The sequence below is a fragment of the Sceloporus occidentalis genome, unplaced genomic scaffold (assembly GCF_023333645.1).
Source record: "Sceloporus occidentalis isolate IW3139 unplaced genomic scaffold, rSceOcc1.0.p SCAF_5, whole genome shotgun sequence".
NCBI lineage: Eukaryota > Metazoa > Chordata > Lepidosauria > Squamata > Phrynosomatidae > Sceloporus > Sceloporus occidentalis.
The window spans coordinates 58170397-58182632 of record NW_028316985.1 but is presented as its reverse complement, the minus strand read 5'-3'; the positions used below and the strand labels follow the sequence as shown (position 1 = coordinate 58182632).

Sequence of the window (12236 nt, the reverse complement as noted above, 5' to 3'; positions counted from 1 at the left end):
TGGAATGCCCTATGAGTTTATTTTTTAATGATAATAGGGATGGATTGCTCCATGAGAAAAAGATGTGGGTGGTGGGGTTTAAGGCAGGTTTGGAAGTAAAAGCCTTGGGAGGTTTTTAATTCATTGTGGTCTGCTTATCCAAGCAGAAACAGTTTTTCTGTTACAGCATCCTCCAAACCTCTGTAGCACATAAGGTGTCTACTGGGTAAAGAGGTACCACACAATGTTGAATAGTTTGTGTTCCTTCAAGTTGTTTCTGATTTAAGGCGATTCTATCATGAGGATTCCTGTGAGGATTTGTTTAGAGCTGGTTCACTCTTGCTTTCCCCTGAGGCTGAGAGTGTGTGACTTGCCCAAGGGTCACCCAGGGGCTTCATGGCTGAGCTGGGAATTGAACAATGGTCTCCAGGGTCACTCAAGCCACTGGGGCTAATTTCAGTATTAAAGAGACATTAAAGCAAAGTTAAACCATCCTGCAAATAAAGGGGAAATTACATGCAATTTTGCAAATGAGGATCACACACATTTGTGTTCCATGTGTAATAACATGAAAATGGGGGGTGGGGGTTGACCAAAGTTGCATTTCATATTCAGCAATGTTTACAGCAGAGATAAAGTAGAAATAAAGGAGAATTGGGCATATTGCACATGTCCACAAACGGAGGGGTAGTTGTCCCATAGCAGGAAATCATGGAGCACCACAGCTTCTACCTCCTTTTGTGACACCTAGGACATGAGAGCTTCGGACTGCCCCTGAGGTCCAGTGCCTCATGGGGCTTTTGGGAAGGAGCAGGCACCTAGAGATCATTATGGGTCCTTCTCCCACCCCAACAAGGCAATCTATGCCAGAATTGCGAGTAGGCTGGAGACATATAAAGCTGCCTTTATCTATCTCCTTTATTTACCTTTATACACATACAAAGGTACCTTTATCTACCTTCCTGTTAGACTGTCTTTGTGTGTGTGTGTGTGTATACATAGAAAGATACTACGTGTATACATAGCGCTGTTCCAGGAAATAAATGGTTTCAGAAACCAAAACATGTTTGCACACATTCTGCCAACCAACATCAAGTCCCACCAAATGCTGTATCCCTGAGGAATGGGCAATGCTGTGCCTAACCCCCCTTTTCAAAAGCAAAATAACCACATATTAAAACCAGACGTGACTGGGGCGGGAGGAGGGGAAGGCAGCAGCTCTTTCTCCAAGGCACCACCGGCAGCAATCCTGCCCCATAGAACCGTGGGAAAACCAGAAAAACAAGGGTTATACTGAAGATAACATGAATTTGGTGATCATACCATCGCAATTTTGCAAATAAGCCAATTCAAAAATGCATTTTCACTAAAGTTCCAAAGTTAAAAAATGTGGATTAATCCTACTTTATGTCTGGTTTAACTGCAGTCTTTGTGCAACATTGTCTGAAATTGTGCCACGTAATTACACGTTTTTTCTGGGTTATTTCTGGATAAACCCTGGATCCCCTTTGTGTGATAGACTGCTAAGTGTTAAATTGAAACTTGAGTTGGTAATGGCCTTTCTCTTCAACATGTGAAAGGGATCTAGGAGTCCTAGTAGAACACAAGCTGGACATGAGCCAACAGTGTGATGCAGAAGCTAAAAAGGCCAATGCAGTTCTACGCTGCATCAATAGTAATGTCTAGATCAAGAGAAGTAATGGTGCCACTCTATTGTGCTTTGGTCAGGCCTCTAGATCAAGAGAAGTAATGGTGCCACTCTATTGTGCTTTGGTCAGGCCTCACCTGGAATACTGTGTCCAGTTCTGGGCACCACAATTCAAAAATGATGTTGACAAGCTGTAGTGTGTCCAAAGGAGGGTGACCAAAATGGGGAAGGGTCTGGGAACCATGCCCTATGAGGAGAAACTTAGGGAACTGGGTATGTAATGTTTAGCCTGGAGAAGAGACGGTTTAGAAGTGATAGGATAGCCCTGCACAAGTTTTTGAAAGGAGGTCATAGTGAGGATGGCGCAAGCTTGCTTTCTGCTGCTCCAGAGAATAGGACCCTGAAGAATGGATGCAGGCTACATGAAGAGAGATTCCACCTCAACATTAGGATGAACTTCCTGATGGTCAGAGTTGTTTGACAGTGGAAGATATTGTCTGTGGAGCCTCCTCTTTTGGAGGTTTTTAAACAGAGGCTATCCAGATTAGTTAGAATCATACAGGCCATCATATTCCCTATGACCATGTCATGGATGTGAGAGCTGTTGAGTTAAGAAAGAAGATAGGAAGAAAATCCATTCCTTGGAGATGTGGTATTGGAGAAGAGTGCTGAGGACCCCATGGACAGCCAAAGGGACAAACCAAAGGGTCCCAGAGCAGATCAAGCCAGAAACCTCTCTGGATGACTCAAGGTGACCAAATGGAGGCCATTGTACTTCGGACACATCACGAGAAGGAAGGATTCATGGGAAAAGACAATAATGCTGGGAAATATGGAAGGAAGGAGGAAGAGAAGAGATGGATGGACTTTATTAAGGAAGTTGAAGGAATGAAGCAGAGCAGTGGAGGACAGGGGATCTTGGAGATGTCTCGTCCGTAGGGTTGCCATGAGTTGATATTGACTCGAGGGCAGTTAACAACAACAAATCCAGATTAAGTACCAAAATGCCCTGCAGAAATAATCCAGTTTGAGACCTTTTTAACTCCCCCGGCTCAGTGCTGGGGCATTCTGGGAACTGTAGTTTTGCGAGACCTTTAGCTTTCTCTTTAGTCTTCTCTTGTGCCCAAAGGATTCCCTAGCACTGAGTTAGAGTGGTGTCAAGCTGCAGTGTGTGTTTGGGACTTTAAGAGCTTGAGCTCCTGCAGGGAGGGCCCTGGAGGTCTCTTCCAAGGAGGCTATTGTATTGCAGAGCGGGGAAGGCAGGCTGGGGTCCCCCTCCGCAAGCACCTCCCTCCCTCCCTCCCTTTGTCTGGCAGCCCTGGCTCAGTCTTTTCTCTTTCCTCCTCAGTCGCCCAGCAAGATGGGGAGGAGGATGATGATGATGATGATGATGCATTGCAGCCGAGCTGCTTTCCTGCTGTTAGCAGAGAAGGAGGAGGAGGAGGAGGAAGCCTGAAGGACCGGGTGTGGGCTGCAAGGGGAGAGAGCAAGGAGAGGAGACCATCTTCTCCCCCTCACCTTCTTGGCCTCTTTGGATGCAGCTTTCCCTCCCAGCCAAGCAGACCTTTGGAGCCTGGCTTGGAGGCATTGCATCGTTGGAGCTGCAGCGCAAGTGGATGCTCCAAGGTTGGCTCCGGAGAGCAGAAGGGACCCATGAGGCAGGAGAGGCTGGCCAGCTCCCTGAGGCGCCCGGGAAGGGGCCTCAAAAGGCCCAGCTCCGGAGCTGCAGCAGCAGGAGGAGGAGGAGTGGGCACCATCCTCAGCAACGTCTTGAAGAAGCGCAGCTGCATCTCCCGGACTGCGCCTCGCCTGCTCTGCACCTTGGAGCCCGGTGGGTAGAGGGCACTTAAACTGGAGCATCCCCCCTTGAAACCTTCCCCTTGGGGAGAGGAGGCTGGGATGGGAGGGCTGAGAGCCAGGGTCACCAGGCCTCCTCCTTTATTCCTGCCTTGCCTCCCAGTTTGCCCAGGAGGAAGGTCCAACAAAACAACAACAACAAAAACCAGCCCTCCATTTTGAGCAGGACCTAAGGGTTGCATCTGCATCTTTATAAACCCAGAGTAACCAAGATAGGTCTTAAAGAATGATGATGATGATGATGACAACTGCAAAGGGGAGGACAGTTTAAGTATAGAATTTAAATGAGCTATTGCAAAAGGGAAAAGCTGACAATAGAAATGTTCAAATGAATCCTCCTTCTCTCAGTCATGGGAATGTTGTGGCAGCAGCACCAGAGCTTTCTCCCTCTGACAGAGAAGGCTCACAAATAGGTATTTTGTGGGTTTTTCGGGCGGCGAAACATCAGGAAAAAACTCTTCTAGAACATGGCCTCATAGCCTGAAAAACCCACAAAAACTATGTACGAATCATAGAATTGGAAGAGACCCCAAGGGCCATCCAGTCCAACCCCCTGCCATGTAGGAACTCTCAATCAAAGCATACCTGACAGATGGCCATCCAGCCATGCCATGAAAGCTTTCAACTCCACAAGGCTCACAAAACTATTATCCCTAGGCTTATATGGAAGCCCTGGCTGTTAAAGCGGGGTCCAACTGGATTATTTCAATAGCAAGTACAGTTCTTATACTACTTCTATCCTGGGAATAACACTATTGCTATTCTCTATTTTTGTAGTGTGGGGCTGCAGCCCATGAAGCCCGGGTTTACACATTTTTATTAATTTTTTTTGAAATAATTTTTATTAGTTTGGAAACACATTTATAAATAATTCCATACATTAAAAAAACCCACCCATACATTCCTCTTGCTACACAACAAACAAGCAAACAATATATATGAACAAATACACAAATTTCATATATATATATATATATATATATATATAATTTTATTAAACAATAAAACATTACACATCCAAACAGCAGACAGCTGTAAGCACACAGTTGATATACAAGGATCTACTGGGGAGGAGAGCCAGGAGAAAATAAAATAATAGATAATAATAAATAAAACTTTTATTGGTACCCCACTTTTTGTAATGAAACAATCAAGGCATCTTACAACATTAAAAAAAATAACAATAAAATGCATTGGTATTACATGCTACATACAATACATTTGTAAATACAATATATTTGTATTACAATCCTCCCCAAGCTTAAATCAGTTGAAGAATTAGAATGGTTGAATCCAAACTTCATATTTTTATGAGTGTTTTTCAGCTTTGGCCCCCCATTTCCTTTGAGGGTCCTCCATTTTGGGGTCCTCCTTTGAGGCGAGAGGGACCTTTGGCTTTGCTAGGCCCAAAGTGGCCTGGCTCTGCTGTTTTCCCGCCTTTGTTTAAAAGAGGCTCTCTCTCTGTCTGTCAGTGGGGCAGGCTGAGGGTGGCTTGGCTCAGCTCCCTTTAGCCAGGCTTAACCCCAGGCCAGCTTTAAGCCCATAAGCTGGAGCTGAGGGGGATGTGGAGAGACGTGTGGCTGAGCAAATGCCTAGGGATGCTGCTTCTTGTGCTTCTGCTGCTTTGCTCCATTCCCAAGTGCTCCCTTGGGATGGCGGAGGCGAGACAGAGACGAAGCCTTTAGGTAAGGAACCTCTTCCTCAGGGAGAACGCGTGTCTGGAGCTCATGGGAAGAGTGAGCATGGAACAGGGAGGGCCTCTTAGCAAATGGCTGCTGCTCTTGCTACTCCTCCTGCTGCTGTTGTTACTATGGCTGTTCTGCAAGGCTGCCTGAGGCAGCACAGCATGGGACAACCTTATCACAAGAGGCCTCTTGGCAGGAGCATCTTCAGCTCCAGAGGTCCAAAACAGGAATAATCCAATTTGAGGATGCTTTAACTGCCCTGGCTCAGTGCTAGGGACCCTGGGAAGTGTGGTTTTGTGAGACATTTAGCCTCCTCTGTCAGAGAGCTCTGGTGCCAGAATAGCACGATTGCAATAATGACGGAGGAAGCAGTCTGTGAAAGCTCATGATGCCAGCTTTTTTCTTTTAGTCAGTCTCAAAGGTGCTACAAGATCTCTCTACATTATTATTATTATTATTATTATTATTATTATTATATCCAAATGCATCTTTGAGACTGACTTCTTTCTTTCAGTCTGAAAGGTACTACAAGATCTCTCTATATTATTATTATTATTATTATTATTATTATTATTATATCCAAATGTATCTGAGGAAGTAGACTGAAGTCTACAAAAGCTCATGCTGCCAACCTTTTTTTCAGTGAATCTCAAAGGTGTTACAAGATCTCTACATTATCATTATTATAAAATGCTGCCAACTATCTTTCTTTCAGTCAGTCTCAACGGGTGCTACAGGATCTCTCTACATATTGATCCAATTTCATAATAGACAATATACACCTGTCCCTCCACATTTGTGGCTTTGACTTTTGTGGATTTGATTATTCACAGATTTTATTAATATGTTCTTTCTAGGAATATCTAGGTCCTCCAGCTCAACTCTACGGTCAACTTTAAGCAAAGGTCGCACTGAAGGACCTAGAGATTCCTAGAGAGATCACTCCACTAGGCATTTGTAGCTCTTCCAGCACAATTCTGTGGTCAGTGTCTGGCAGAGTTGCATTGGAGGACCTAGAGATTCCTAGAGAATCAGGTAAAAACATGGTGTTTTTGTTATTTGTGCTTTTTTCACATTCAGAGGGCACCTGGGCCCCTAACCCCAGCAAATGTGGGGGGGGGGTTGTCTGAATGTATAGTGATGCATAGTCATCTGTACTACTTTAATTACCATTTATTAGAATAAAGGGAACCCTGGAAAACAAGGCTAATGTGCAGAAGTAGATTTTTGCAATGTATAAGGCCATTCAAAAACCCTTGCCATGCACTTGAAAGAATTGTATGGAGGGTAGGCCTTTTGGGGAAAAAAATACCTCAGTTCTCATTGGGAACTTAAACCTCATTCAGGGAACCCAGCCTTATTATCCTGCTGAAGAGTGTGACATGCAGATAAAACTATTAACAATTTAGAATACTTAAATTTAGAACAAGGAATCATTTAAACAGCTTAAAAGCATATTGGTGAAATGGAAGAGAAAGCAGACCGTACCGTTGGTCTTACAAGGAAATTAATTAATTAATTAATCAATCAATCAATCAATCACTAATTGAAACATTTATACCCCACTATGCATCGAAAACATGTCAAGGTGGCTTACAAGTAAAATTAAAACAGACATGTTAGAACAGTTTAAAATAATCAAAATATTCAAACATACAAAAATATGTTAAAACATAATCTGTTTAAACAAAGATTTAAAGCTATGTACATCAGAATTTGCAACCACAAGACCTCAGTCAAGCACATATAGTTCAATAGTAGTGATGGCCTCACTGGAATGGACCTATAATGGAGAGGAGCTATGGCATCTTTATTCATTTGCTTTCTTTCAGTAACATATGCCTTGCACTGAAGAAGCTGATATGGAACACTATTTCTTTCCTTCAGTCTGGTACAGTTAGGTTGATTCCTTGCAGTATCATACAGCTTAATATATAAAATCAGACAATTATCTTCTTCTTGTTGTTGTGTGTCTTCAAGTTGTTTCTGACTTATGAAGACCTTAGGACTTATGGGGGTTTCCTGGCAAAATTTGTTCAGAGGAGGTTTGACACTGCCTTCCCCTGAGCCTAAGAGCATGTGATGTGGGCTTCACAGCCAAGCTGGGAATAGAACCATGGTCTCCAGAGTCATAGTCCAAACCACTATTATGTAAGTTCTCTAGGAAATGGTATTTTAGCCATCCTTTTATTATAGGGGTAGAAACTATGTGGCCCTCCCAATGTTCTTGAACTGGAGGTTTCTTTCAAAAAACCTTTTATATGAATTTCGTATGCTTAAGGTTTTCTGCAATTCTAAGGAGGACAATTGGTATGCTGTATGGGTTTTCTACTGCTTCTAGGGTACACAGTATTTTAAGACATAAGGCACATTTTGTAAATACTGTGTGGCGGGTTACAAACCGCCAAAAAATATGTATGGAATACGTATTAGGGTTAGGAAGGGGTGGTGCTTCCGCACCCCCCTAACCCTAGTACGTATTCCATACGTACAACATGGCGGCGCCCCTTCCACATGGGGGCTGCCATGTTTACGTATTGGACGCTGTGCGTCCGCACGTGTCGCGGCGTCTATGACGTCGCGAGTCCGCCCCTGGCGCCTCGCAACATCATAGAGGCGCTGCTTAAAGAAGCTCCATTTTAGAGCTTCTTTTTTGCTCCGCAAGGGAGCTGCGCGGTGTGGCTGCGGCGGCTCCCTTATGGAGCAAACGGCGGCGGTGGCAGACCGCCTCAAAGCGGCGGTCTGTAACCCGCCTGTGTTCTGTAAATTAGTTTGGGTGGTGATGAAAACACTAGGCCATAATCATGTGTATGCATTATTGCATCTTATGTATTATTTCTTCAGCTCTTAATGTACTTTAGGCAGTGCAGCATTTTCTAATTTAATTTCATTTAAAAAATTATGACCTACTGTGTTTGGTGCATCAAATATTTTTCTCAGAGGGGTTGGCTTTGTTTCTTTTGCAGCAAAACCTGACACATTTATTATGGCAACTTCTAAGTGGAGTTGGTGGTTTTTCTCATGATAAATTAGTCTTTAACCTGACAGAAGACTTGGTTATATTAGATATTGCTATGCCCAGAATTTCAGATGATGTTGTTTCAGCACCTTAGTTTTGGACAGCAGCATTCATTATGAGGAAGAGCCCTAAAGTACCTTTGTAATATACAGTTTTTAGAGCACATATTATGCAAATAGTTTGCTTATTTTTCCCCCATGAAGCTTTCATAAGAGCAGATGTTCCATTGTTCTTAAGGTCAGTGTGACTATTCAGGCCCTAATGAAGAAAAAAACTGAATGAATTAAAAAAACCAAATTCTCTTCCTTAAAAGTAAATATTAATAAACTGTCTACCAAACTGTTTGGTGTCATCTGCAACTTTGATGAGCATGCTCTCTATTATATTAGCCTAGTTATTTGCAAAGATGTTGAACATCACTGGGCTGTTCAGGACAGAGCCCTGTGGCACCCTGCTAGTCACTTCTCTCCAGGATGAAGAGGGGCCATTAATGAGCACCCTTTGGATTCAGTTGGTCAACCAATTACAAATCACCTAACAGTAGCATTGCCTAGCCCACATTTTGCTAGGTTGTTTGGAAGATACACTAATCCACAGCATTCTCTTCATCTAACAGGCTTGTAACGCTATCAAAAAAGGGATAAAGTTAGTCTGTCATGACTTGTTTTTGAGAAACCCATGTTGACAGACTGTTTAATGATCTGCTCTAGAATCTTTCTTGGTATTGATATCAGGCTAATTGGGTGGTAATTGTTTGGGACCTCTTTTTTCACTTTTTGAAGATGAGGGACAATATTTGTCCTCCTCCAATCTGTTGGGACTTCTTCTGTTGTCCAGGAATTCTCAAAGATTATTGGCATAAAATGGTTCTGAGATTACCTCTGCTAGTTCTTTCAAAACTCTTGGATGTATTTCATATGAGACTTGAATCCATTTAGAGTAGCCAGGTATTCCTGCACTACTTCATTACCTATTCTGTCCTGCATTTCCCCTACTGCCTCCTCTGCTTAATTTTCTCCAGGTCAAGCATTGTTCTCATTTTGGGAGAACACCAAGGCCTTTTGTCTGTCCCTTGTTCGCATTTCACCATCTTCTTTACATAGTGCCCCTACCATTTCCTTCTTCATAAAGTTGTTCAATTCTTTTTTTTAAAAAATCTTTATGTAACATGGAAACATTTTCTAATTATAAATAGGATTTTGTTGCCACATCTGAATAGTGTGTTACACTACCCAACAGAGTTCTGTTTCACGTGTGCCTTATCTTATTGTCATCTTCCACTACAAGTAAAAATCTTTCAGATGGAATCTAATTAGAGAATTCAGCAAAGCTAGTGTATGTTAGAGAGGAAACTGTCTCATCAGAATAATTTCTAGATAGCTATTTCTTTCATAGCAGAAAAAGAAATTGCTGAATCATACTACTTCTTAATAATTGCTTTTTCTTATAAACCGCCATAATTGATTACTACATCTTGAAAAATAGTTAAATATTTTTGTAGTACTTGTGAAATGTACTTCACAAAGCAACAATACATATAAACCAGGTAATCACCCGACCTATGGTACTGGCAGCTCTAAGAAAAAATTGCAGTGAAAAACAGGTGAAATACATAGAATTGAATATAATATTTGTGAGCAATTATTACACACATTTCTAGAGCTTTTGTTCTGAATAAGAGATTAAATATTTTCTTTAAGCAGAATTGGATAGTGTATATTTTTAATAGTGATGGATGGGTCCTGAGTATTCTTAAATGACTAGAGTTCAAACCTTCCTTGTAGTGGTGCAGTGCTTTCATGTGAAAGTGCTAGAAAGTGCTGCCTCTCATCCTTTATATGGGAACACTTCCAGTGCAATAGCTGACTGCAGGAAATGATAAGTCTCTATTGTCCTCATCTATTTGACCGTTGTCATTCACTATATTTTGAACAAGTCATAGGAGGATCTGAGTATCAGTGCTGCACAGAGATCTCCCATTCCCTAAACTGACCTGGTGTGCTGTTTGTTTGAAAGAGGGGAACAAGTTCTCTGTTGAATTAAAGAGGTTTCTTCTTGTGTAAAGGTATTGTGTTACACAGGAATGGAACATCTCCTTTTGTTTTAGAATTTAAAATAACTCTACTTACTTTGTAGAGTGATTTCTAACCTAAAGTGATATCCAGTCATGTATACCAAAAAGTATTAACATCACACTATATTTTGATGTTTTGGGGCATTCATGCTTATCCATTGTAATGTTTCTTCAGTTCCTAAATCAATATTTTAGTAATTGAGGTTTTGTTTTATTTTTACTGCATAGGAGTTGACACAAAGTTGAAGTTTACACTTGAGCCATCTTTAGGTCAGCATGGTTTTCAGCAGGTAACGTGTTGATTTTCAACATCTATACAAGTTTATATAATGTATTCTGAATGCATGAGAAAATAATTATTTAAAATCTGCATTGACCTTCATGGCAGAAATGTATTCTGTTATCCTGATGAACCTATATTAATTTCCCCAGTAAATAACTTTGTTGCAGTTTTGTTTGGAAATCCCGTGGTTTGCTTCTTTGTTAGAGTTGCACACTCTGTATGTTAGGGTAGCTATAATTATTTTCTCTCTACTTAAAATTTCCTTTATATGATGCAATATTAAACTGCAAATTATTTTTCTTTTTTCTCTGTTCTGCACATGTAATTGGACAATCCTGTATTGTATATGAGTGCTACCTCTCAAAATAGTTTATGATAAATGTAATAAATCAGTAATGCACTCTAATAAAATACTATATGTCTAATGGTTTTTCTGAATTGGAATAATGTAATACTATTTGGATGGTTGGTTTCAGTGGCATGATGCACTTAAAGCAGTGGCTAGACTGCCAACAGGAATACCAAAGGAGTGGAGGAGAAAGGTACGTAGACTGTACTCTTCACAAAATGCATTGTGCTGTGTCTGATCTGTGGATTTAAATATACATAACCTTACCTATTAGATCAAACTTTGCAGTTTTAAATTAAGTGCTTCCTGCTAACTTTCAGAGCGAACCTGTAACAATTTCATAGTGACCAGCTTCATCTGAAGGTGCTAGTGCAAAAATGAAAAGTGTCTTTATGCCAAAGTGGTGCTAGCATCTACTAGCATCTACAGAAAGCTAGCCATTGGTGATATAAACCCACTTGCTGTTGGCTATGAATCTGGCAGGCCAGATCCTTAGTGGAGAGAATGTACTCAGTCTGCATGTCTGAAAAGGATTTGGTCTAATATTGGTCCAATAACTGTGCAACTGTATTTATTTATAGATAGATAGATAGATAGATAGATAGATAGATAGATAGATAGATAGATAGAATTTCTGTATCACCTCCCAGCTCCCAAGGTGATGAATAAAAAAAATAGAACAGTATAGAGATAAAAACATTTTAAAAACACATTAAAACACTCTTTAAAAACTTCTAAAAGCAGTGTAAAAATTATCCTAAAATCCAGTTTTAAAACAGTTAACACAGCAGTTTCAAACACTGAATGCCATGTGGAACAGCACTCTTTTGACTGCCCACTGGAAGCCTAAAAGAGATGGGGCCAGACTAACTTTGTTGGTGTTAAAAGATGGAGAGGTGGACTTGGGATCCCCACCAACTGTGTCAGTGGCTTTTAAATATTTGGGAAATTGCTTAGCTCAAAGGATGCTTACAAAAGGTTGGGTAACCTGAGGATTGTTTTGCCTATGAATACAGGTGCTAACTGTGGCTGGACTCCAGGTTTAATGAATAAAACGTTTTATTTTTAAATAGGCAAAGTATGACTCACATACATGACAGTAATTGAAACAGACACACCATACATAGTTGACCAAAATGGAGGTATGGAAATTCAATAGCAGAGGCTAAGGGTTGCAGAGCAGTGATATTTACTGATAAAAGATTCCATGGAAGGCAGGGTGTGGCTCAGGCAGTGGCTGAGGGTGACACAGCAAGTGAAGGAGACCCTCTGTGCACACACGAGGCTAAAGCTGGAACTGATACCTGATTTCTAGCCTTGGGGGATATTTGGTGATATCTTG

The 12236-nt window shown here is 41.3% G+C and overlaps 1 protein-coding gene across 4 annotated transcripts in view; it reads left to right on the top strand.

Annotated features, from left to right (window-relative positions):
• Positions 1-12236, top strand: part of LOC149312211 (TBC1 domain family member 30-like) — a 61238-nt gene that overhangs the window by 23295 nt on the left and 25707 nt on the right. For 2 of the 4 annotated variants that reach the window (XM_089524193.1, XM_089524194.1), the window contains exons 3-4: positions 10491-10552; positions 11022-11087. In XM_089524193.1, the coding sequence (XP_089380319.1) occupies positions 10491-10552; positions 11022-11087 (128 nt within the window). Of the gene's footprint in view, positions 1-2975; positions 3459-5063; positions 5170-10490; positions 10553-11021; positions 11088-12236 lie in introns of those variants that run through there. The other 2 variants (XM_089524192.1, XM_089524195.1) reach the window with 2 other exon arrangements.